We start from the raw sequence: 27781 nt of genomic DNA, 5'->3' as shown, positions 1-27781 counted from the left end.
TGCTGTGGCATATGCTAGTCGTGCTCTGCACAAGTCTGAAAAACCATACTCAACTCCAGAGGAGTTAGGGCCTTAGAACACTTGAAGCCATACATTGAAGGCCTCCACGTGACTATTTTCAAAGACCACAGCAGCCTTCGATGGCTAATGTCCCGCCCTACTGGCAGGTTGGCCCGATGGTCCCTTCGTCTCCAGGACTTTTGACTTCAGTGTAGTCCACAAACCTGGTGAACGTAACAAGGTGCCTGACACCCTGTCCCGTGATCCTCTCCCTGCAATGGACACTCCTATGGATTTCTTGCCCACATATGCTGTAATCCGAAGCTTGGACCCCTGTGCTCTGCCCCCGGTGATGTTAATGGACCGCCCACATGTTCAACAGCTGCAGCTGGAGGACCCCGTGACCAGCGAGTTGCTTCGTCAGTTAGAAGACGGTTAACAAAATGAAGAAGGCAGCCATGATCCCCCACAGTACACAGCTCGGGATAGTCTCCTCTACTTTCTTGACCCAAAAACAAAGTGTGGTCTACACCCACTAAAGCAAATTAAGCTTTACGTTCCCACTGCCATCCGTGGTTGTCTATTGAAGTATTATCATGATCTGCTTCCCATGTGGCAGTGGCCCAGCTTCCCATGTGGCCCAGCTTCCTGTATCTCCAGTGGCCCAGCTATCCATGTCTCCAGTGGCCCAGCTTCTCATGTCTCCAGTGACCCAGCTCTCCATGTCTCCAGTGGACCAGCTTCCCATGTGGCCCAGCTTCCTGTATCTCCAGTGGCCCAGCTACCCGTGTCTCCAGTGGCCCAGCTTCTCATGTCTCCAGTGGTCCAGCTTCCCGTGTCTCAAACGGCCCCGCCTCCGATGCCTGCACCCCGAGCGGTCCGGTCGCCGATGCCTGCACCCCGAGCAGCCCTGCCTCCGACGCCAGCACCCTGAGCGATTCCGCTTCCGATGCCAGCACCCCGAGCGGTCCCGCCTCTGTCCTGTCAATGTCACCGGCTTCCCCAGCAGCTGTCCTGTCAATGTCGCCAGCCCCCCGAGCAGCTGTCCTGTCCAGCCTCCCGAGCAGTCCCGCCAGCATCTCCGGTCTGCAGATCATCCTCATCCTCCTTCTCATCTGCCAGAGCTGCTCCGCCCTTCAGTCCTGGATCTTGGTCGCCCTCCAGATTGGTTGCATCCATCGGTCCAGCCCTCAGCTCATCCGCCTGAGATCCCGGGCCCCATTCATCCACTCCCAGACCACTTGATCCTGAAGCCCTCCCCCAGACCCCCTCCACCGACCCTGCTTAGTGCTCCTGGCCCGTTCGTTTGGGGTGTCTGGTATCCATCTCTTGGGGGGGGGGGGTTCTGTCATAGTTATGTGCTTCCTATTTTATTTTGAAGGCTCACCGGTCTTGCCTTTTCTGTTCCTGCCGCAGCCTTTCTCACTTGTTCCCCATTTCCCTGATTGGCTCCCCAGCAGTTATATTCCCCCTGGTTGCCCTGTTCTTTGTTGGATTGTAAATAAATAAACAAATAAAGGGATTCTGATTGGTATGGTAGCTTTTGGTAGCCAGGTGCTTCATGCCTTGTCGCGAGCCTTCCTTGCTGTCTGTATCCGCTGCTCCTGTTTTTGTAAGTTTTTCCTTGCTCTGACTCCGCTGTCTCCACTGTCTGCATTTGGGTCCTCAATTCCTGCTCCCGGCGTGACATCTATTGAGAATTCTTTTTGTTGAATTCTTCTGGTTTTATTTTTATCATTTATTGTTTTGTTCATGCTTAGTCATTTTTTTCTTTTATTTAAATGTTCGAAATAAAGACATTTGATTTGATTTAAATTGAGTGCTTCTGTAACGGGGGCAGTCCTATGCTGTTCTATCCTGGTCAGCCTGCTGCACGCCCGTCACTCTCATCGTTAGCTCTGCGTTGTGTTCTATTTTCGGGGGGTCCCAGGTGTTGTGGGGGGCCCTCAGTCTCTCATCATCATCATCATCATGATCAAGGAAGGAGGGGGGACACACAGGACTCTATTTGGCTCACCTTGCCATTTATTTTGGTTTCAAACCCTTCGACAAACGTCCAGTCCTCCAGCGGGAGCGGTATTTCTTACGGACGTGGGGGTCGAAGTTCAACCACTGCCCGGACTTCACTTGTGTGCGTTAGAAGGAGAAACCGTCCACGGGACTCCGATGTAAGAAAGGATAAACAAGTATTTTATCCCACAGCTTGCAGTATCTTCTTACAGGGATACTCAAGGTTACGTTCTCCTCAACCAGCAAAACTGTCCTACCGTAAGAAACACGCGTGGTTCGGCTCGATCGCTGCTTGAGACTCCTCCCACCAAACAAAAAAATGGCCTCTCCCGCGTTCCCTCTTCCGTGTACCCACAAGACCTCTCTCTTAAAGCGACAGTACATGTATATGACAGTCGTTGGAAAACATACATAAAAGTAAATAATGACATAAAATAAAATGTAGTAAACACAAATCACAGCACACAGACAGGATTTGGTGATATTTCATACTCAAACAAAATAAAATAAAAACATTAATTTTAACCTGGTTACATTCACCCCTCCTGAAATTCACCAACATCCTGACAGCAGGATAAAAAGAGAAAGAGGAAAGGAAAAGCCCATCACTGACTACTGGCACAAGTGAAAAGAAGAACCTAGTCCTCCAGTCAACTTAGGAGCTACCTCGGTTACGAGGTTCAGAAAATAATGAGGTTGATCAAGTCTCAGTATTCCCCTAGATCAATGTGACGCCTGATACGCCACACCATGCACTTGGCCCAAAACAACCCTGTCTGATAGACACCTAATAACTCACATTAAACTAGTTTGAATGACTCCAACCTCCATCAAAGTTCAAACCCTCACACTCCGTAGAAATGGCATCTGAGCCATAGATTCTATTGACCTGTTCACTGACCTCACCACCCTCCCTGTGCGTGTCCTAACCCGACCATCGCTCTCTACTTGTGTGTGTGAGACAGTGCGAGCTGCAACATCTGTATCGAGTGAGTGTGGTGCTTCTGTGTGCGAATCAGTGTGAGATATAACACCAAATTCGAGTGAGTGTGATGCCTCTATGTGTGGTGCATGTGTGTTGTGTGGTGCGTGTGTGTCGGGTGGAGTCTGAGCAGTGGCCCCCACAGGACTGACTACCAGACTAGACGGAATGAACTCTTCCGCTTCTGCCCACTCAGGTCTAGGCGAGTCTCCAAGTGATGAGACTGCTAGCCCCACTGCATCCCCTGAGACCGTCAGGCCATCTGCACTGTCCTCCTCATCGGACTCTGCGCAGTCAAGCAACTGACTGGTTGTACTGGACTCCTCACCCTGATCTAACTCAGGAAGGGGCAAGAAGTTGACCTCCAACAAACGGTTCCTGTGCACCACTCTGGTGTGCCCCTCTGCATCCTGAATCTTGTAGACGTGGATATTGGGGTTGACACCGACAACCGTGTACACTCCGTTCTCCCATTTGTCAGCCAACTTTCTCTTCCCTCGCTCACTCTGGTTCGCAACCAAAACACGATCCCCGACAGACAGGACAGTGCCCTTGGCATGTCTGTTGTACTGTCGCGCCTGATGCTGCTGCTCAGCCGTGGAGTGCTTCTGAGCGATCTCCATTGCACTCCTTAGACAGGAAAGCAGAGACTGAGCATAAGAGTCATAGTCAACAACGTGAGGATCATGCAAAACCTGCCTGAACATAACATCCACCGGCAGTCTTGGGACACGCCCATACATCAGGAAGAAAGGTGCATAACCCGTGGTCTCGTGAACAGTGGCATTGTACGCGAGCGTGAGAGAATGGATCTGCTGAGGCCACTGTTGCTTCTGCTGAAGCGGAAGGGAACGGAGCATATTCCCCATTGTGCGATTAAAACGCTCTGTCCCGCCATTACCCATAGGATGGTGGGCCGTCGTGTGGGACTTCGCTACACCCGCCAACTTGAGAAGCTCTGCAATCAGGTTGCTCTCAAAGTTTGTGCCCTGGTCAGAATGTATTCTTTCCGGAAACCCGTAAACACAGAATACATGATCCCAGAGTTTCTTGGCGACCTGCTTCGCTGTCTGATTGGCGCAGGGGAACGCGTGAGCAAGCTTAGTGAAGTGGTCAGTAACCACTAAGACATCGACTGACCGCTGCTTACTGTCCTCAGCGGACCAGAAATCCATACACACAAGCTGCATCGGTGCGGAAGTTTTAATGCTCTCCAGGGGCGCGCAAGCAGCTGGCTCTGGGGTCTTCCCAAACACACATCTCCGACAGCATCTGACATATGCTCTGATATCCCTCTCCATGTCAGGCCAATAAAAACGCTGCCTTGCAAGAGAGAGAGTACGGTCCTGGCCCTGATGACCAGCGTGATCGTGGATGCCAGACAGTGCCTTGTCTTTCAGACTCAGAGGTAAAACATACTGAGACCTCCTCTGCTTGGACACTGGGTCCTTTGTCACCCTGTACAAGACACCATCATTGACTTCCAACTTCTCCCACTGTTTCAACAGCCTGAGGACCTTCTGGTCAGCACCATGCCTCTCACGCCTCGATGGCCTCTTCCGAACAGCGACAAAGGGCAACACCTTGGAGATGCAGGGGTCCTGCTCCTGACTCAACCTGAGCTCCTCGGTGGATAACATTGGCAGTGTATCCTGACCACCCGACAGATGCTGAACGTGCTGGACCAAACTGAGTGCTGTGAATACTGATGCATCAGGCCAGTCACATTTGGCTTGCCAAAAAGCCCTGACCTCAGCTGCATCACAAGCAAACCCAGATCGCGCACTACTCACTGTTTGGGACTGGCAACTGAGTCTGAAAACATCCTGCACAGAGTCCCCCTCAACCCTGTCGGCTTCCTGAACAAGGGCCGGGTAGGGCTCCCTAAGTAGCCTCTGACTGACGGGCTTGGAAAAAGGGTCGCGACTCAAGGCATCCGCCACCACGTTTTTCTTCCCTGGCAGGTGTTTGAGATCGAAAGTGTAAGACGCCAACTTAGACACCCAGCGGATCTCACACGCGTCAAGCTTCGGCTTCGTTAGGAGATAAGTCAGCGGATTATTATCTGTCCAAACGGTGAAGCTTTGACCCTTCAGCCAGTGGCTGAACTTTTCACAAACACTCCACTTCAGCGCCATGAACTCCAGTCTATGAGCTGGATACTTCCGCTGTGAGGCACTGAGTGACTTGCTTGCAAAACCAACAGGTCTGGCCTTGGACTCTCCTCGGGGCACTTGAGACAGCACCGCGCCGAGTCCGTCCAAAGACGCATCGACCGACAAAATGAAAGGCACCTCAAAGTCTGGATGGGCAAGCACCACACACTCCAGTAACATCGTCTTCAACAGATCAAATGCTTCCCCACATTCCACCGTCCAGTCTGCGGAGGTAAGCTTACGGAAGCTGCCATGGGGCTTCTTATCCTTAGCTGACCTCCCCCTCCTCTTTTGTCCAGCTGTAAGGGCGAACAGGGGCTTAGCCACGGAGGAGCAGTTCGGGAGGAAATGCTGGTAGTAAAATACCATACCAAGGAAAGATTTGATCCTACGAACAGAAGGCGTGCACCCATCACCTTCCATGAGATCCTGCACTGTCATGTTGGAGATGACCTCTACTTTGGAGGGATCGACAGACACACCTCCGCCATCAACCACGTGGCCCAAAAACCGCACCCGCTTCTGCAGCAGATGACACTTCTTCGGAACCAGTTTCAAGTTGTTCTCCCTCAACCTCTGAAACACAGTGCGGAGCCTCGACAGAGCCTCAACCTCTGACGGCGCGAAGACAAGAAGATCATCAAGATAGCACAAAAGCTTCGTGAAGTTCAGATCCCCAAAGATCCCAATCATCATTCTCATGAAGGCTGCAGGGCTATTACAAAGGCCCTGTGGCATGCGATTGTATTCATGCAACCCAAGGGGAGTCGTGAAAGCAGTGTACTTCTTGTCATCTTCATGCATTGGGATGTTGAAGAAGCCAGAGGTGAGGTCCATCGTACTAAAGAGGCAGTTACCACCCAGCGCGGCAAGACAGTCCGACTGGTGTGGCAAGGGATGAGCGTCTTTCAAGGTCCGAGCATTCAGCCATCTGAAATCAGTGCAGATCCGAAGCCCGCCATCCTTCTTCCATACCATAACCAGCGGTGAAGCGTATGCGCTCGAGGACTTCCGGATAATCCCTTTCTCCTCCATATCAGTGAGAACTTGTCTCAACTTCTGATAGTGGGCTGGGGGAACCCTCCTGTAGGGCAAGCGAAAGGGGCGCTCATCCACCAGATGGATGCGATGTGTGTATCCTGTGACCTCGCCACAGTCCAGAGAGTCCCTGGAGAAGATGTCATGGTACTCGGTGAGCAGCTGAGTGAGCTGGGACTTGCATGCCTCACTAACCTGACAGGAGCTGAGGTCAATGTCACTGAGTCCGAGCTCTGACAAACTCCTAGCCGGCTGGACAGGGGGACAGGCACTATCTGTGGCGTTGGACTCATGCCTCCCTGCAACTGATTGCAGTCCCTGGAAAACATTAAAGTCCTCAATCGCCAAGCATGGAAACACATCAGCCAACTTGCAGTTCCTTTTCAGTGTGATGGCTTTGTCAGATGGATTGACAACAGTCATGGGTACCCACCTATCACCCCAGAGCGGTGTGACAAGTCGACCTACGAGGACACTGCGTGGCATGGCCTTGGAGTCTGTCAGCTCCACAACAACAGTGCTTCCAGCTGACATAGGCACCTTAGCAGGAAGTCTGCCCCAGACTAAGTGCTCGTGCCTCGGTAAGAGTGTCACGGCCTGGGTTAGCTTAACAGTACCTATCTTCTCAGGAACTGCACCACCCCTCCAGCGCTCTACATTCGTGAACATGGACAAGAATTGTTCAACGTCAGGACTAGACGGATGTTCCTGTCTGGACGCGATGTCCCAGTACTCAGTACCACTCTTGAGTACATGGGCCACATGTTTAATGACGTTTGTGCCGACTATCAGATCATCATGCTGACCGGGCACGACCAGAGTGGGTATGACAAAGGAAACACCATAAAGCTGCATGTTGAGGTCATAAAAACCATCAGGCCTAGTCTCCAGACCACCGCAGCCAATCAAGACAATGTTCTCTTCAGGCTGCTGCTTCTCAGGTAAAACACCCCCAGAGCGGAGCTTCTCTACTGCATTTTCACTGATACTGCATGACATAGAGCCAGTATCCAACATGCCATTAAGCTGCACACTCTGGTTGACAAGAACAGGAGCATAGAACAAGTCACTGAAAGCCTGAATCCTCTGTGTCGCCTGAATGACCATACGCGAACCCTGAGGTGCTTTGGCACACTTGTCTTCATACAAGTGAGCCAGGTCGGAGACATCAGCGAGGGATACATCTACATTACCCACACCATCCCTCTCTAGGTGTGGGTTTAGTAGTTTAACGGACGAGACTGACGACCAGCTCTTCCACCAGGCTGAGAACGGAGCTGGTTGGGCGGCTGAGGGTGAGGACAGTCCCTCTTCCAATGACCAGGAGACAAACAGTTTATACATCGGTTCTCCCGGCTGCAGTGGGAAAATGTGGAGTGATCCGGAGACTTACAAACCCTGCACAACCGCTGCGGTGCGTCTGACACCTGCCCTGCGGCGCTAGCTGGCGGTTGAGTCTGCGTCGGTGTCCGGACTGCAGCGCTAACTGGAACCTGAGTCTGCATTTTGACCAAACGGTCTAGCAAGCTCACCAAACTCCTCATATAATCATCACCGCCAGAGACAGGTGCAGGAGACGGTGTAGGAGACCTTGCACAAAATGGTATGTTCAAGTCGGGAGCCATGTCGACTACAGGGACATGAACCTGTGAATGGAACCTACGCTCTACCGCGCCTGCTTCACGTTGTCCACCTGCAGCAACACGGGACTTCCTCTCCAGCATGTGCTCATCAAGCCTCTCCTGGATCTCGCTAGCAGACCATTTCCCTGCGGACTTGAACTTAAAAACATTGGCAAGAGACTGATCTGGACAGTGTTTGATAAACATCATGCTTACCTCGTGGCTTGGCTCTTCAATACTACGGCCCTGCCACTTCAAGCATTCGTCAGCCACCTCCACTGTCTTATTAAGCCTAATCCAATACTCCATAGCATCCTCACCTGGCTTGGGCTGCGTACTGTAAAAGTCCGCCAGGGGCATGCTCGAGTATGTGAAGTCACTAAAGTGTTGCTTCAGTACATCAAAAATAATGTGGGGGTTCGCTATGTGGTCGACAGATGTGTTGCGCAGCTTTATCCTCACCACGTCCCCTGCTTTCCCCATAAGCTTAGCTAGAATCTCATGTGACTGCTCACTAACTGGAATGGCTCGCTTCCTCAAATACAAAGTCATAAGGCTCTCCCACTCATGAACTGTAAACTTATCAGAGCTATCGCCCCTGAAAATAGGAGGCTCCCTAGCGTCTGTCTGCATTACTACTCTAACACTAGGAGCTGTCTCCAAACGCTGTTCAGCAGACCTAGCACTGTCTGTGTGTGTGTTTCTAAGCATTTGTGTTTCCTGCAGCTTAGCAGTGATTGACTCTCCTATCTTCTCTGCTAACCGAGTAATGAGCATGGCCAACTCACCCACTGGCTGCTTGCTGTTACCTAGCACAGCCCCTTCGCTGATACCTGGCCTGGCCCGTTCTACGTAGCGTGTGGAGGTGAACTGAGGAGTGCCAATTGTGGTCGGGTCTCTAGGTCCTGGTGCTCTGGTGTCTGGTTCCCCGCCCTCTGAGAGCTGCCCGAAACTCCTACCTACACCTAGCCGTAAACCCCCACCCACATCTAACTGGTACCCCCTCTCCATAGCACACTGGCGATCCAAAAGATCCTGATCAGCAATGTTACCCCCACCTACGTACGAACCACCCTCTGCCATGTTCCTACCTCTAACACTCAGATAAAATAAAAAATAAAATAAAAAAAATGAAAAGCTCAATTCATTTAAATAATTGAATCTAGAAATCACTAAGAGATTGAAACAATCACACACAATCAACAAATTCACCAATAGATTAATCACATATGCACATATCCAGTAGTTTAGATCAATAGATTATTCACACGAGTCCTTCAATCACATCAACATTAACCTTTTTTTTTTTTCGTGTGTTTTTCTTCCTTCAGTATATACAAATGTCCTGTTCACAAGCCCAGTCCATGGTAACCACAGCTATGACTGTCCAGTGTCCACACAGCTCAACTCCAGTCCACTGTAACATGAGCGTACAGTCTATAGAAATACCTGAGGACGTCTGGGGCTTGATGACGACAGCAGCCTCCCGCGGCGAGCAACTGATGTCACTCTCAGAATCCAGGAGGGTCACGGCACCAATGTAACGGGGGCAGTCCTATGCTGTTCTATGCTGGTCAGCCTGCTGCACGCCCGTCACTTCCATCATCAGCTCTGCGTTGTGTTCTATTTTCGGTGGGTCCCAGGTGTTGTGGGGGGCCCTCAGTCTCTCATCATCATCATCATCATCATCATGATCAAGGAAGGAGGGGGGACACACAGGACTCTATTTGGCCCACCTTGCCATTTATTTTAGTTTCAAACCCTTCGACAAACGTCCAGTCCTCCAGCGGGAGCGGTATTTCTTACGGACGTGGGGGTCGAAGTTCAACCACTGCCGGACTTCACTCGTGTGCGTTAGAAGGAGAAACCGTCCACGGGACTCCGATGTAAGAAAGGATAAACAAGTATTTTATCCCACAGCTTGCAGTATCTTCTTACAGGGATACTCAAGGTTACGTTCTCCTCAACCAGCAAAACTGTCCTACCGTAAGAAACACGTGTGGCTCGGCTCGATTGCTGCTTGAGACTCCTCCCACAAAACAAAAATGGCCTCTCCCGCGTTCCCTCTTCCGTGTACCCACAAGACCTCTCTCTTAAAGCGACAGTACATGTATATGACAGTCGTTGGAAAACATACATAAAAGTAAATAATGACATAAAATAAAATGTAGTAAACACAAATCACAGCACACAGACAGGATTTGGTGATATTTTATACTCAAACAAAATAAAATAAAAACATTAATTTTAACCTGGTTACACTTCACTACCTGTACTGCATGGCGGGTCGGTTTCTGTCTCAATGAATTTACCAAGCACTGTTCCGCCCACAAATTATAGCGTATAGATTATAGTGTATAGAGTACAGTTTATAGAGTACAGATTATAGCGTATAGATTATAGTGTATAGAGTACAGATTATATATAGAGCATAGATGATTGACTATCGCAAACTGTTCTCTTCTCTCACATGTCTTTTCCCTCTCTCTGAATGATGTCTTCTACTTTCTCTTCTATGTGTGAATGGTGTGATGTGAGTCTCCCTTGTGTGTACGTGCAGTCTGTCCTCCTCCCAGGTCTCCATGGTGATGGTGGTCACCACCTGGACACTGCTTGGCATCCTCCTCATCATCCATCCATCCATCCATCCATCCATCCATCCATCCATCCATCCATCCATCCATCCATCCATCCATTATCCAAGCCGCTTATCCTACTCGCGGGATGCTGGAGCCTGTCCCAGCAGTCATATTCTTCACATATTTTATAATTCCATTATAATTGTGTTATCCTCTTTCAGCGTTGTATTCTCTGAATTGTGTATAAACACAACATCATTGCACGTTGTGCATCTTGGGAGAGAGCTCCCTCTTCTGTTGCTCTCCCTAAGGTTTCTTCCTCTTTTTTCTCCCTGTTAAAGGTTTTTTAGGGAGTTGTTCCTTATCCGATGAGGGTCTAAGGACAGGATGTTGTGTTGCTGTAAATCCCCTGAGGCAAATTTGTCATTTCTGATATTGGGTTATAGCCAAGAGGATGGCACAATACAGGAGAGCTAACACGTCAGGCCAGGACTCCACAGTCTACACCATCTACAGGCCAGGACTCCACAGTCTACACCATCTACAGGCCAAGACATCACAGACTACACCATCTATAGGCCAGGACATCACAGACTACACCATCTACAGGCCAGGATTCCACAGTCTACACCATCTACAGGCCAGGACTCCACAGTCTACACCATCTACAGGCCAGGACTCCACAGTCTACACCATCTACAGGCCAGGACTCCACAGTCTACACCATCTACAGGCCAGGACTCCACAGTCTACACCATCTACAGGCCAGGACTCCACAGTCTACACCATCTACAGGCCAGGACATCACAGACTACACCATCTACAGGCCAGGACATCACAGACTACACCATCTACAGGCCAGGATTCCACAGTCTACACCATCTACAGGCCAGGACTCCACAGTCTACACCATCTACAGGCCAGGACTCCACAGTCTACACCATCTACAGGCCAGGACTCCACAGTCTACACCATCTATAGGCCAGGACATCACAGTCTACACCATCTACAGGCCAGGACATCACAGTCTACACCATCATCTACAGGCCAGTTGCCACTCTTTCAGGGATGAGGATGTGCACATCCTTGATAGGGAGGAACATTGGCTTGAACGGGGAATCAAAGAGGCCATCTATGTGAAGACGGAACGATCATCCCTGAACCGAGGGGGGGGGGGGTTAAGATCTGTCACCATCTTACAATGCTGTGATAACAACTATTCCTCAACGCTCTGTGAATAGTACACATGGTCATCGAAAAGCTGGTCACGGTAATTTGCATATGAAAAGAGTGTTAGCACGTCAGTTTGGGTTGTTATGCCACTGTATTGTTTATAAGGGTGGGGTACCTGCAGTCACTGTATTGTTTATAAGGGTGGGGTACCTGCAGTCACTGTATTGTTTATAAGGGTGGGGACACCTGCAGTCACTGTATTGTTTATAAGGGTGGGGTACCTGCAGTCACTGTATTGTGTATAAGGGTGGGGACACCTGCAGTCACTGTATTGTTTAGAAGGGTGGGGACACCTGCAGTCACTGTATTATTTATAAGGGTGGGGACACCTGCAGTCACTGTATTGTTTATAAGGGTGGGGACACCTGCAGTCACTGTATTGTTTATAAGGGTGGGGTACCTGCAGTCACTGTATTGGTTATAAGGGTGGGGTATCTGCAGTCACTGTATTGTTTATAAGGGTGGGGACACCTGCAGTCACTGTATTGGTTATAAGGGTGGGGACACCTGCAGTCACTGTATTGTTTAGAAGGGTGGGGTACCTGCAGTCACTGTATTGTTTATAAGGGTGGGGACACCTGCAGTCACTGTATTGGTTATAAGGGTGGGGACACCTGCAGTCACTGTATTGTTTATAAGGGTGGGGTACCTGCAGTCACTGTATTGGTTATAAGGGTGGGGTATCTGCAGTCACTGTATTGTTTATAAGGGTGGGGACACCTGCAGTCACTGTATTGGTTATAAGGGTGGGGACACCTGCAGTCACTGTATTGTTTAGAAGGGTGGGGACACCTGCAGTCGTATTGTTTATAAGGGTGGGGACACCTGCAGTCACTGTATTGGTTATAAGGGTGGGGACACCTGCAGTCACTGTATTGTTTATAAGGGTGGGGTACCTGCAGTCACTGTATTGTTTATAAGGGTGGGGTACCTGCAGTCACTGTATTGTTTATAAGGGTGGGGACACCTGCAGTCACTGTATTGTTTATAAGGGTGGGGTACCTGCAGTCACTGTATTGTTTATAAGGGTGGGGTACCTGCAGTCACTGTATTGTTTATAAGGGTGGGGACACCTGCAGTCACTGTATTGTTTATAAGGGTGGGGTACCTGCAGTCACTGTATTGTTTATAAGGGTGGGGTACCTGCAGTCACTGTATTGTTTATAAGGGTGGGGACACCTGCAGTCAGGTGAGACTGACAAAGTCATTTAGATAACTGATAAAAGTTTTGTGTCCAGATGAAGTGATTCAGTTTTCGGACACAGGAAACGTGTGTGTGTGTGTCTGTGTTTGTGTGTGTGTGTGTGTGTGTGTGTCTGTGTTTGTGTGTGTGTGTGTGTGTGTGTGTGTGTGTATGGGTGGGTGTGTGTCTGTGTTTGTGTGTGTGTGTATGGGTGGGTGGGTGTGTGTCTGTGTGTGTGTGTGTATGGGTGGGTGTGTGTGGGGTGGGTGGGTGGGTGTGTGTGTGTCTGTGTGTGTGTGTGTGTGTATGGGTGGGTGGGTGGGCGGGTGTGTGTGTGTCTGTGTGTGTGTGTGTGTGTATGGGTGGGTGGGTGGGCGGGTGTGTGTGTGTGTGTGTGTGTGTGTGTGTGTGTGTGTATGGGTGGGTGGGTGGGTGTGTGTGGGGTGGGTGGGTGGGTGTGTGTGTGTGTGTGTGTGTGTGTGTGTGTGTATGGGTGGGTGGGTGTGGGGTGGGTGGGTGGGTGTGTGTGTGTGTGTGTGTGTGTGTGTGTGTGTGTGGGGTGGGTGGGTGTGTGTGTGTGTGTGTGTGTGTGTGTGTGTGTGTGTGTGTGTGTGTGTGTGTGTATGGGTGGGTGGGTGGGTGTGTGTGTGTGTGTGTGTGTGTGTGTGTGTGTGTGTGTGGGGTGGGTGGGTGTGTGTGTGTGTGTGTGTGTGTGTGTGTATGGGTGGGTGGGTGTGTGTGTGTGTGTGTGTGTGTGTGTGTGTGTGTGTGTGTGTGTGTGTGTGTGTGTGTATGGGTGGGTGTGTGTGTGTGTGTGTGTGTGTGTGTGTGTGTGTGTGTGTGGGGTGGGTGGGTGTGTGTGTGTGTGTGTGTGTGTGTATGGGTGGGTGGGTGGGTGTGTGTGGGGTGGGTGGGTGCATCTTACGTGTGCAGGCCACATGGGGAGGGTCTGAGTCGGCTCGATGGTAACCAGAGCGACAGAGGCAGTAGGCGGAGCCGGGTATAAGAGTTGTGCTGTTGGCTGGGCACAAACTGCACCCGCCGAGTCCTGAGCCCGCCTTAAACTGCCCTGATGGACAAGCTGGCAAGAGAGGAACGAGACAAGTTAGTTTAGTGTGAAGCGAATCAAACAGCGTTTCTCTTTTAGTCAACCACCTTTATTCATACCCATCACTACACACACACACACACACACACACACACACATACACATACCCATCACTACACACACACACACATACACATACACATACCCATCACTACACACACACATACCTAATGTGAAACGAACAGCATACATTCGACCCCGACACAGAAGAAGATGGCGGCGCGACCTGACGTTTGCAGGGCCTTCACCCAGCACCGGCTGTGCCGTGTCTTTGTCCATGTCTAAGTTGGGGTCGTTTGTGAAGTTTTTATTTTATTTCATTTATTTTTTTTCGTTTAAGGGCTGGGAGAGCTTGGTCTGCCGTGTCCGGTGGGCCCAAGGACCACGGCCTTGCCTGGAGCTGCGGCCGAAAAGGAAGCACCGAGGGCGGTCTGACGGGACGTGGAAGCAGGGCAGGCTAAGCTAACTGCTAGCCCATGCAGACCAGCAGTCATCCTGGCTGGCGTTCGCTCTCTGGACAGTGATTTTTGTGGATTGTGTTGCACTGAGTGGACTGTGTTGTTAACTGTTTGTGTGTTGTTGTTGGTTTGTTTTTTTGTTTTTTTTGCGTTGTTCTCTCTGTTTCTGTATGTTTTTGGTGATGTCATTTTTGGACGTTTTGGATGAGTGTTTTTATCTTTTGTGTCGCACTGCTGTGGGCTGGGTGGGTGAAATGAAATTCCGTTTCTTTTGTGTACGTGTGACACACACAAATGTATGGTCACATTTTGTGTTTAAAATTAGTGATGTGTTTTTGTTTGTGTGTACCGGATTCACTGTATAACTGTGAAACTGTTCTTCATACGTCCGCCACAAGGGGGAGCTCTGAGTAAAGTTGGGCCAGCCAGGCTTCCGTTCTTCAGACAGAGAACAGCCTGATTGACGCAAACACTAACGTGTCCTGTCTCTCTACTTTTATCTGTTTAAAACAGAGATTATAGTCTGTCTCCACGGGTAGCAGCCGGTACCTGTAACAGAAAATTGGGGGCTCGTCCGGGATCCGCCCTACCGCACGCCGCATAGGAGCTGATCCAGTGATTGCTGAAACCCTGGACCAATGGGGAGCTGATGCTTCAGGCTGTGACAAATTCAACCAAAGCAGCTGCTTCTGTAACAACTTACATAAGTTGCAAGGCTGATGAAGGCTCGAGCCAGAGTTATACTGGATCCACAACCTACTAATGACTAAGGGTAGAGACTGAACTATAGTACATGAAGCCTGCCATCCACTGAGAACAGCGACTGTGACTTTGAGTTTGGACTGTGTGGTCATACTTGGGGAATAGGGAATAAGTAGTCATGTTGGACAGTGAGAGAACAAGCCTGGTGTGGTCCATCAGGAAGTGCCTTCTCTCTCTTCCATCTGATGAACTTTTCCAGGTTGCCATGAGTGTGGGCTCAGTGCCAGACAAGGACCAGTCAACGCTGCAAGCGGGAGATGAAGAAGGTACTAACAAAACATGTGGCATTGTCACTCACCACCATTTCAAGGATGCCCTGGTTGCTGAAGCTCTGGTGTAGGCAGTCTATGGTAGTTGTGGACGTGGCGCCGTTCACAGGATAAACATCTATCCATTTGGAGTGTGCATCGATGATTACGAGGAACATTTTCCCCTTAAATGGTCCTGCATAATCCATATGCAGTCTCCTCCATGGCTTGTCAGGCCACTCCCAAGGGTGGGGAGGAGCGGCTGCTGGTGCCTTTCTGTGTGCCAGACGTGCTGCATGTTTTGACTAGGTTTCCTATGTTCACATCTAGCTTTGGCCACCATATATAACTCCGTGCCAGGGCTTTCATCCGGGAGGAGACCCCGGGATGGCTTTGATGAAGCTGCTCTAAGACCATTTGTCTGGCTAACTGTGGAAAAATCACTCGTGCTCCACCTAGTGGTTGAACTAGAATATAACAACTGGTTAACGTAGTCGCCTGCGGTGCGGAATACACGAGTTCGCGTCCCGGCTGTGACGGTGCGGCCGGGCTGCCCCCCGAATTCGCTACAGTATTTTGTGGCATCCACGGTGATTTCCCGCAATGCGAACTGCGCATCTGTCTGGGCGAACCAAGCCGAGGCTGACGACTCCCAGAACCTGAGAGAAACCGCATTAGTCATGTTCATGAAGAGTTGTCTCTGGAAACGTCCAGCAGACAAACGTCGGGGTCACCAATGTTGAAATTGCCGGAAAAAAGAGACGGACAATTTCTCTCATTGACCACGAACGCGTGTGTCTTTTATTCTCTCCTACAAAAATCACCAAACCAGCAACGTGGCGCGCTCCCACAATCCTCCTAGCTCCACCCCGTCAACCCGGAAACCCTTTCTTAAAGGGCCCGTGTCTACCTAACCCAGAACGCCAACCGATTATGGCGAATTCTGCCCATATAGTCTGCAGAATATATATGTGTGTGTGTGTGTGTGTGTGTGTGTGTGTGTGTGTGTGTGTATATATATATATGTATGAAGTCGGGGGGGCAGCCCGGGAACCGCCGCAACCAGGAAGCGAAGCCGGATCTCCCGCACCGCGGACTAAAGGGTCCGACCCGTTAGCCAAGGGCTAGCGAGACTGTCTATCCGTGCACGTTACACTACCCCATCCTTCGGGAAACGCATTCGAATTCGGGGGGCCGCCGTAAACCGCCGCGTCCAGGACGCGAACCCGGTTCCCACTTGTGTAACGTGCACGGATAAATAGACTCGCTAGCCCTTGACTACGGGGTCGGACCCTTTAGTCGACTGGTTAACGTTGTCGCCCGTGGTGCGGGAGATCCGGGTTCGCGTCTCTGGATGTGGCGGTTCCCGGGCTGCCCCGCGATTCGCTACAATATACTATATTGTAACGTTGCGTTGTGGATTAACTCACAGGAAATAAGGGAGACGGACACTGTAGTCCTCTTTGGAAGCTCAGCTGAGCCCGGATTTAATTCCTGCCGCAGCGAACAAACTACCCGGAGTTCGAGGTGCACCCCGAAAATAATAACAGCTGACCGGGCGACAGATTAACGTACTGGTCCCGGTCACTACTCGTAGCATAGCTCAAGGCTAACCGCTAGCATGGCATCCATTTTAGCTGGCAGGAACAACCACAACCACCCACTGGATGTTATTGGAACGATCCCGGATGAATATGGTCGGTAGTGTAGTGTATGGAGATACACACGAAAGCAAATGTTTTTATTTGCAGTAATATGTATTTTATGTTTGACCTCTGACCCTCGATGTCTATTGGTTGTGTATGTTGTATGAATGTACGCGCGCTACTCTGGCGCGCGCCCTTGGCAGAAGACAGAGCACGAGGGTCCCCCGTGTGTTTCCTGCCTGCTCAACGCATCCTGTTGTAACGTTGCTACGGTCTAGCAAAGAAAAGAGGAAGACCAAGATACACCTTCATCCTTGTATAATCCAGTTATCCTGGAGATACACGACAGGTTGTGGGGACGAGGATGATGGGATCTTCCTCGTTATTGTGATGTGCAGCGGGTTGCTCCCGTCTGGACCGGTAATGTTGGAGCGATGCTAGCAGCTTAGCAGCTAACGTAGGCGACGGCTCTGTATAGTCCAGATACAGGACTGCAGTTCCACGACACGGCAGAAACCTTCGACCCTGATGAAGAAAGGCTTCTGCAGCGCTTGTCTGCTAACCACATGGAGCAAGACGGGAGAAGAGCCGTGTTGTTACCCGTGGTTGGGCGGAAGAGTTCGGCCTTGCTAAAGGACTTGATATCACCGGAAACGTTCAGTGAAGTTGCTTTGGCAACCTTGCTACAGACGTTGCGGGGTTTTACACGCCAAAGAAGAAGGTATTGGCAGAAAGATTTGCTTTTAGAAGCCGCCGACAACAGTCTGGAGAGGCTTTTGCTGATTACATTGCTACTAGCTTGAAAGGATTAGCTTCTACATGCCATTTTGGCGCGAGCCTGGAGGAGCAGCTCCGAGATCAGCTCGTGTGTGGGACGTCTAACGAAGAGCTGCGCCGGAAGTTACTGATGCCGCCATTGGCGAGGGACTAACATGGCAAAAGATGGTGGAAGTAACGAACAATTTCCAACGCAGGAATTCTGGAGCAGGAAGCAGGCAGAAGGGACAGTAGTCATCTGTGCATATGCGAGCGGATCATGTCGGGGTGCGGAGACACCGAGAGCTCAGGACTGCGCGGAACCAGAGGGAGGTCGGTGACAGCCACCAGGACCGCTACAGGGGCCTCGGGAAGGGACACGGACCGGGGAGCTGCCGCTTCAAAGACTTCCGGTGTCGCGGATGTGGAAAGAACGGACATCTGGAGCGAGCCTGTCAGAACCAGCGCACCGACGCCGGTAGGGACCAAGGGAGGCGGTCTGCTGGACCTTCGTCTGCCCGCCCGCCTCGGAAACCTTACAAAGTGGTGATAAAATGCAGTGGTGTTAGGATGTACATGGAGGTAGATACCGGGGCAGCCATGTCAGTTATCTCAGAGAGCTGTACAAATCCAAACTGAAAGGGTCGAAATTGCATTCATGTGACGTTACATTGAGAACATACACAGACCAACTGTTAGCTTTGTTGGGTAAAATGCAACCGCTTGCCATATGGGGGCGCTAGCGCGCCCGCTATTTTCCGGCGCACTATGGATGAAGTATTACCAGGGCTTGATGGTGTGGTATGCTACTTAGACGATATGTTGATAACAGGAACAGATACCACCGCACATCTGCACAATCTTAACACCTGTTACAGAGACTGGAAGAACATGGGCTGAGGCTTAACAAAGAGAAATGCGCCTCCTTTCAGAACAGTGTGGCCTACCTCGGGCATGTACTTGATGCCGAGAGTGTGCGCCCAATTAAAGAGAACACTGAGGCTATTGACAAAGCTCCTGTGCCAAAAAATGTGACAGAATTGAGGTCGTACTTAGCCATGCTCAATTACTATGGCAAATGTATACCAAACCTGTCCAGCGAGATTAAGCCTATGACTGAGCTCCTACATAAAGATAAAGAGGGATTGGACAAGAACATGTCAAGAGGCGTTTGAGCGTACTAAAGCACAGCTTGTAGCCGCGCCAGTGCTTACACACTGTGATCCTAAACTGCCTGTAATTTTGGCATGTGATGCTTCGCCTTACGGCATAGGTGCCGTGATTTCACATCAGTTTCCAGACAACAGTGAGAAACCTATAGCCTACGTGTCTAGGACACTCACTAAAACAGAAGTCAGCTATTCTCAGATAGAGAAAGAAGCACTTAGTATCATCTTTGGGGTGACTAAGTTTAATGACGATCTGTGTGGACGAACGTTTACTCTGCTTACAGACCACAAACCACTCCTAAAGATACTAGGGCCCAAGACTGGAGGGCCTACATTGGCAGCAGCTAGGCTGCAGAGGTGGTCATTAATTTTAGCAGCATACCAGTATGACATACGTTACAAGCCATCCTTACAACATGCAGAGGCGGATGCATTACCGCGTTTACCACTACAGACTCAAGAGGCAGTCTCAGATTATAGTTCTGTGTTTAGGGTCTCATTCTTGGATAAAGTGCCAGTGTTGTTACGTGAATTGCATGAATATCACAGGGAATGGTAAAGATGAAGGCATTAGCCTGTAGTCACTTTTGGTAGCCAAACCTTGATTCTGACATAGAGTCACTGGTAAACAGTTGCCAGACATGCCAGTTAAACAGACACCAGCCTGCCACAGCTCCTGTTCACAACTGGAGCTGGCCTAACTGTCCTTGGCAGAGGATACACATAGATTATGCTCAGAAGGAAAGCTCAACTTCCTAGTGATCACTGGTAGCTATTCACGTTTGCCAGAAGTAGCTTTGATGAGTAGCACTACATCTGAAAAGACCATAGAGGTTTTGAGGGGATACTTTGCCACTTGGGGTCTTCCAGACGAACTTGTGTCTGATAATGGACCACAATGTGTATCTGCTGAGTTTGAAACCTTCCTGAAAAACAATGGGGTGAAACACATCAAGAGTTCTCCTCACCCCCCAGCTTCTAATGGGGCTGCAGAGCGTTTGGTGCAGAAGCTGAAAACAGCTCGTGGAAAGGGAAAGAGTAACAACATGACGTTGCAGCACTGCATACACACTTTCCTATTCTGTTATAGGACACCACAGTCTACTACAGGGAAAATACCTGCAGACTTGTTTCTCAGACGTCAATCCAAAACCAGGTGGTCTCTCCCCAAACCTAATTTCCCAGAGTCCATGCAACAGAGACAGGACAGTCAACAGTCCAAACAAGCAGATAAGTTGGCACAAGTCAGACACTTCCTACCAAAACAGAAGGTGTTGGTTGGAAACCACAGGGGAGGGGAAGGTGTTAAATGGGTGCCTGGGTGCATTGTAAAGGCACTTGGTCCTGTCACATATCTTGTGAAAGTGTATGGAAAGGTGTACAAGAGACCTGTCAATCAAATGATCAATACTGAGATGGAGACCTGTAATGTGTCTGATGATCTGATGATGATCTGAGGGTTGTTCCACATGTATCACATGCATGTGGAACAACGCCTGTAGACGTCCCAGAATCCACTGAGAGGGTTGTGCAGCAAGGATCCAGTGATGCTGCTCCCTCCTCAGCTGCAGAGGGTGTCCAGCAGAGGGCGCAGCGGCAGGTGAAGCCGCCTGAGATTAAATCTGTGAGAACCCAGTTGTTGTTATAACCATGTCGTGTTGAAAAGAGGTAAAAAAAAGAAAAATGAAATGTTGTTGTACTGTAAATGTACTGGGTTCAGATTTCAGGGGAGGAGTGTAGTGTATGGAGATACACACGAAAGCAAATGTTTTTATTTGCAGTAATATGTATTTCATGTTTGACCTCTGACCCTCGATGTCTATTGGTTGTGTATGTTGTATAAATGTTGTATAAATGGTGCGCCCCCCCTTGGCAGAAGACAGAGCACGAGGGTCACTCATGTGTTTTCCTGCCTGCTTAACGCAGTCGTGTTGTAATGTTACTACGGTCTAGCAAAGAAAAGAGGAAGACCACGATACACCTTCATCCTTGTTTAATTCAGTTATCCTGGAGATACACGACAGGTAGCCCTTGGCTAGCGGGTCGGACCCTTTAGTCGACTGGTTAACGTAGTCGCCGGTGGTGCGAGAGATATGGGTTTGCGTCCCAGCTGTGACGGTTCCCCGACCGCCCCCCTGAATTCGCTGCATTACTTTATTTTGTTATATTTTAAAAGTATGCTATTCCAGCAGGGTCCCGGCCCTTTAAGCCCTAACGTTTTCAACACGAGCCCCAGCCCCTCCCTCATTGGTTGTGTTGTTCCTGATGTTGCTTTTCAAACGTTTCCTACCCTCCCACCGGTTGCTGTGCACCGTAACCAGGGGCGTGGTGCGAAGCAGCATAGCGTTTATTCGCTGGTTTATTTCTTGGTTGTATAGCCAACATGAGTGCGTGACACACGAAACAGGCTTGAGCTGCTATGAGGTAAACTCGTTTTCCTACATCTATCTTCATATTCCGCTGCTCATCTGTGGAGCACTTTTATCAACTCCGTTGATGGTTTCCGTAAAAACGCGCTCTCTCTCTCTCTCTCTCTAAATATATATATATATTTAAATAAATATGTAGCTCCTTATTTATATATATATTTTTGCTCCTTATTTTTTGAGCACTTTCCCTACCCTTGAGTGTTTCTTTTAACAAAGTTATATGTATATATATATGGTGATTTGTATGAGAGGTCTGACACTAAGGAAGGAGAAAAGGACTTGTACCAATTGGCTAGACAGAGGGACCGAGCTGGGAAGGATGTGCAGCAAGTTAGGGTGATCAAGGATAGAGATGGAAATGTGCTGACAAGCGAGGAGAGTGTGCTGAGCAGGAGGAAGGAGTACTTTGAGGGGCTGATGAATGAAGAAAACGAGAGAGAGAGAAGGTTGGATGATGTGGGGATAGTGAATCAGGAAGTTCAGTGGATTAGCAAGGAGGAAGTGAGGGCAGCTATGAAGAGGATGAAGAGTGGAAAGGCAGTTGGTCCTGATGACATACCTGTGGAGGTATGGAGGTGTTTAGGAGAGATGGCAGTGGGTTTTTTAACTAGATTGTTTAACACAATCCTGGAAAGTGAGAGGATGCCTGAGGAGTGGAGAAGAAGCATACTGGTACCGATTTTCAAGAACAAGGGTGATGTGCAGAACTGTAACAACTACAGAGGTATAAAGTTGATCAGCCACAGCATGAAGATATGGGAAAGAGTAATAGAAGCTAGGTTAAGAGGAGGAGAGGTGATGATCAGCAGCAGCAGTATGGGTTCATGCCATGAAAGAGCACCACAGATGTGATGTTTGCTTTGAGAGTGTTGATGGAGAAGTATAGAGAAGGTCAGAAAGAGTTGCATTGTGTCTTTGTAGATTTAGAGAAAGCTTATGACAGGGTGCCGAGAGAGGAGGTGTGGTATTGTATGAGGAAGTCAGGAGTTGTAGAGAAGTATGTAGGAGTGGTGCAGGATATGTAGGAGTGGTGCAGGATATGTATGAGGGAGGTGTGACAGTGGTGAGGTGTGGGGTTGGAATGACAGATGGGTTCAAGGTTGAGGTGGGATTACATCAAGGATCGGCTCCGAACCCTTTCTTGTTTGCAGTGGTGATGGACAGGTTGACGGACGAGATCAGGCAGGAGTCTCTGGACTATAATGTTTGCGGATGACATTGTGATGTGTAGTGAGAGTAGGGTGCAGGTGGAGGAGAGCCTGGAGAGGTGGAGGTATGCACTGGAGAGAAGAGGAATGAAAGTCAGGAGGAGCAAGACAGAATACCTATGCGTGAATGAGAGGGAGGACAGTGGAATGGTGAGGATGCAAGGAGTAGGGGTGATGAAGGCATATGAGTTTAAATACTTGGGGTCGACTGTCCAAAGTAACGGGGAGTGCAGGAGAGAGGTGAAGAAGAGAGTGCAGGCAGGGTGGAGTGGGTGGAGAAGAGTGTCAGGAGTGATGTGGGACAGAAGGGTACCAGCAAGAGTTAAAGGGAAGGTTTACAAGATGGTGGTGAGACCAGCTATGTTGTATGGTTTGGAGACAGTGGCACTGATGAAAAGACAGGAGGAGGAGCTGGAGGTGGCAGAGATGAAGATGATAAGATTTTCATTGGGAGTGATGAAGAAGGACAGGATTAGGAACGAGTATATTAGAGGGACAGCTCAGGTTGGACAGTTTGGAGACAAAGCAAGAGAGACAAGACTGAGATGGTTTGGACATGTGTGGAGGAGAGATGCTGGGTATACTGGGAGAAGGATGCTGAATATGGAGCTGCCAGGGAAGAGGAGAAGAGAAAGGCCAAAGAGGAGGTTTATGGAGGTGGTGAGGGAGGACATGCAGGTGGCTGGTGTGACAGAGGAAGATGCAGAGGACAGGAAGAGATGGAAACGGATGATCCGCTGTGGCGCCCCCTAACGGGAGCAGCTCAAAGTGATATATATATATATATATATATATATATATATATATATATATATATATATATATATATATATATATATATATATATATACAGTATATAGCGTCCCCCCCCAAAAAACCGTCAATGGTGTTATAAGTGCTCAACTAATGAGAAGCGGAATGTTGATATATATATATATATATATATATATATGTGTGTGTGTGTGTGTGTGTGTGTGTGTGTATATATATGTGTGTGTATATATGTATATGTATGTATATGTATGTAGATAGATAGATAGATAGATAGATAGATAGATAGATAGATAGATACCCATTCATTATCCGAACCGCTTGTCCTGCTCTCAGGGTTGCGGGGATGCTGGAGCCTATCCTAGCAGTAATATGTCATATACACATGTATACACACACACACACACACACACACACACAGCCACAGCCACTGAGGATGCACAAGCCAGTGCAGGAGCGTGCTGGAGGTGAAGAGAGTGTCAGACAGAGTGATGAGTATGAAGCTGGAAATTGAAGGTTTATTGCTGAATGTTATCAGCACATATGCCCCGCAAGTTGGGTGTGAGATGGATGAAAAAGAAGAATTCTGGAGTGAGTTGGACGACATGGTGGAGAGGGTACCCAAGGAGGAGAGAGTGGTGATTGGAGCGGACATCAATGGACATGTTGGTGAAGGGAACAGAGGTGATGAGGAGGTGATGGGAAGGTATGGAGTCAAGGAGAGAAATGTGGAAGGACAGATGGTGGTGGATTTTGCGAAAAGGATGGAAATGGCTGTGGTGAATACATATTTCAAGAAGAGGGAGGAACACAGGGTGACGTACAAGAGTGGAGGAAAGTGCACACAGGGGGACTATGTCTTATGTAGAAGGCGCCATCTGAAAGGGATTGGAGACTGCAAGGTGGTGACAGGGGAGAACGTAGCTAGGCAGCATCGGCTGGTGGTCTGTAGGATGACTTTGGAGACCAAGAAGAGGAAGAGAGTGAAGACACAGCCGAAGATCAAATGGTGGAAGTTGAAGAAGGAAGACTGTTGTGTGGAGTTCAGGCAGGAGGTAAGACAGGCACTGGGTGGTAGTGAAGAGTTGCCAGATGGCTGGAAAACCACTGCAGAAATAGTGAGGGAGACAGCTAGGAAGGTACTTGGTGTATGTATAAACATTTATATATAAATATATATGAAGAGAGAGACACAGAGAGAGAGAGAGAGAGAGAGAGAGACAAGAGAGAGAGAGACAAGAGAGACAAGAGAGAGAGGAGACAGAGAGAGACAGAGAGAGAGGAGACAGCCAGAGACACAGAGAGAGAGAGAGAGAGAGAGAGAGAGAGAGAGAAGAGAGACAAGACAGAGAGAGACAGAGAGAGACAAGAGAGAGAGACAAGAGAGAGAGAGAGAGAGACAAGAGAGAGACAGAGAGAGACGAGAGAGAGAGAGAGAGAGACAAGAGAGAGAGAGAGAGAGACAAGAGAGAGACAGAGAGAGACAGAGAGAGACAAGAGAGAGACAGAGAGAGACAAGAGAGAGAAGAGAGAGAGAGAGACAAGAGAGAGAGAGATTAGGAGGAGTGCAGACCCACAGCAGTCAACACAATAAGAGGGAGGAGGTAACCTTGGCTTCCACAGGATGTGGAAACCCAGCACCATGATGTCACCATCAGTAACCCCTGCCACGCTCACAGGGTGTGTGCCTGTGTGTGTGTGTGTGTGTGTGTGTGTGTGTGTGCCTGTGTGTGTGTGTGTGTGTGTGTGTGTATCCATCTATCTGTCTGTCTGTCTGTCTGTCTGTCTGTCTCTGTTCTATTAGTTCAGGGGTCTCAAACTCAGATTACCTGGGGGCGACTTGACAGGTGGTCTTATGGAGGGGTGCCGGTGCAACAGGGTGGAGGGAAGACTTGCCACCATGTGACCTACACAAGGTTTTGGATGATTATTTCCCATGTGTTCAGGGTTTGCACCTGAACAGGTAGCTATGTATGTATGTAGACGTAGTGCAGCCTGGCCTAGGCCTACACCTTTAGCTCACTGCTAGCCAGAAACCTGCCACTTCTTCTGCAGTGGACACAGGTGACACACACTTTTGTTCAGGGACAGGGCAGTGGACATCGTGAGGACAGTCTGGAGACGCTCATTGGTCAGTCTGGACCTATGCTTTTGTAGCCTCTTTTAGCCCGTGACTATGGAGGGCAGGGCCCCTGGTTATCTCACGACAAGCCAGTTTACATTCGTCTTAGCTTGGGTTCCCTCATTTTACCAATTCCCATGAGATGAATAACCTCCAGATGAATAATCAAACGAGACAAGGTTGCAACTGGACATATTAGTTATTGTCTTGTCTCATCTCATCTCATCTTCAGCCGCTTCTCCGGGGTCGGGTCACGGTGGCAGCAAGCCAAGTAGGGCACTCCAGATGTCCCTCTCCCCAGCAACGCCCTCCAGCTCCTCCTGGAGGATCCCAAGGCGTTCCCAGGCCAGACTGGACATGTAGTCCCTCCAGGGAGTTCTGGGTCTACCCCGGGGTCTCCACCCAGTCAGACGTGCCAGGTAAACCTCCAAAGGAAGGCGCCCAGGAGGCATCCTGATCAGATGCCCGAACCACCTCAACTGGCTCCTTTTGATGTGAAGGAGCAGCAGCTCTACTCCGAGCTCCCTCCGGATGTCCAAGCCCCTCACCCTATCTCTAAGGCCGAGCCCCTCACCCTATCTCTAAGGCCGAGCCCCTCACCCTATCTCTAAGGCCGAGCTCCTCACCCTATCTCTAAGGCCGAGCCCAGACACCCTATCTCTAAGGCTGAGCCCCACACCTTATCTCTAAGGCTGAGCTCCTCACCCTATCTCTAAGGCCGAGCCCCTCACCCTATCTCTAAGGCCGAGCTCCTCACCCTATCTCTAAGGCTGAGCCCAGACACCCTATCTCTAAGGCTGAGCCCAGACACCCTATCTCTAAGGCTGAGCCCAGACACCCTATCTCTAAGGCTGAGCCCAGACACCCTATCTCTAAGGCTGAGCCCAGACACCCTATCTCTAAGGCTGAGCCCAGACACCCTATCTCTAAGGCTGAGCCCAGACACCCTATCTCTAAGGCTGAGCCCAGACACCCTATCTCTAAGGCTGAGCCCAGACACCCTATCTCTAAGGCTGAGCCCCTCACCCTATCTCTAAGGCCGAGCCCCTCACCCTATCTCTAAGGCCGAGCCCCCCACCCTATCTCTAAGGCCGAGCTCCTCACCCTATCTCTAAGGCCGAGCCCAGACACCCTATCTCTAAGGCTGAGCCCCACACCTTATCTCTAAGGCTGAGCTCCTCACCCTATCTCTAAGGCCGAGCCCCTCACCCTATCTCTAAGGCCGAGCTCCTCACCCTATCTCTAAGGCTGAGCCCAGACACCCTATCTCTAAGGCTGAGCCCAGACACCCTATCTCTAAGGCTGAGCCCAGACACCCTATCTCTAAGGCTGAGCCCAGACACCCTATCTCTAAGGCTGAGCCCAGACACCCTATCTCTAAGGCTGAGCCCAGACACCCTATCTCTAAGGCTGAGCCCAGACACCCTATCTCTAAGGCTGAGCCCAGACACCCTATCTCTAAGGCTGAGCCCCTCACCCTATCTCTAAGGCTGAGCCCAGACACCCTATCTCTAAGGCTGAGCCCCTCACCCTATCTCTAAGGCTGAGCCCCTCACCCTATCTCTAAGGCTGAGCCCCTCACCCTATCTCTAAGGCTGAGCCCCTCACCCTATCTCTAAGGCTGAGCCCCTCACCCTATCTCTAAGGCTGAGCCCCTCACCCTATCTCTAAGGCTGAGCTCCTCACCCTATCTCTAAGGCTGAGCCCAGACACCCTACGGAGGAAACTCATTTCAGCCGCTTGTATCCACGATCTCACCCGACGCTTGACTGGTAAATTAAGAGCTTTGCCTCCCGGCTCAGCTCCTTCTTCGTTTAGTTATTTGTCTTGTAAAATACTACTACTACTACTTTCGGCTGCTCCCGTTAGGGGGCGCCACAGCGGATCATCCCTTTCCATTTCTTCCTGTCTTCTGCGTCTTCCTCTGTCACACCAGCCACCTGCATGTCCTCCCTCACCACATCCATAAACCTCCTCTTTGGCCTTCCTCTTCTCCTCTTCCCTGGCAGCTCCATATTCAGCATCCAAGTTATTTGTCTTGTAAAATAAGAAAACAAAATAAATAGTGCACTTTCACTGTATCAGGCCCAATGCAGTTCCGATACTAGGATAAAGTAGGTAGTAGTACCTGTTTCAATATTCCAAACCAAACACATAAACATTAGCTAAACTAAAGCCGGCATCTGTCAAACTAATGGGAGGTCCTCAAAAACCCACCCTCGCTGCAGGCCCGATGTCACGTGTCCAGCCCATGTTGTCTTCACTCTTGCGAGTGAAAGAGACAAACGTCCTCACCCAGTT

The 27781-nt window shown here is 49.8% G+C and overlaps 1 protein-coding gene across 1 annotated transcript in view; it reads right to left on the bottom strand.

Annotated features, from left to right (window-relative positions):
• Nucleotides 1-27781, bottom strand: part of LOC130130818 (ephrin type-B receptor 4b-like) — a 122243-nt gene that overhangs the window by 66576 nt on the left and 27886 nt on the right. Inside the window, exon 7 of the mRNA XM_056300655.1 lies at nt 13729-13884. Within this exon, the coding sequence (XP_056156630.1) occupies nt 13729-13884 (156 nt within the window). The remainder of the gene's footprint in view (nt 1-13728; nt 13885-27781) is intronic.

This window comes from Lampris incognitus, chromosome 20 (assembly GCF_029633865.1).
Source record: "Lampris incognitus isolate fLamInc1 chromosome 20, fLamInc1.hap2, whole genome shotgun sequence".
NCBI lineage: Eukaryota > Metazoa > Chordata > Actinopteri > Lampriformes > Lampridae > Lampris > Lampris incognitus.
This window is presented reverse-complemented; position numbering and strand designations above follow the sequence as displayed.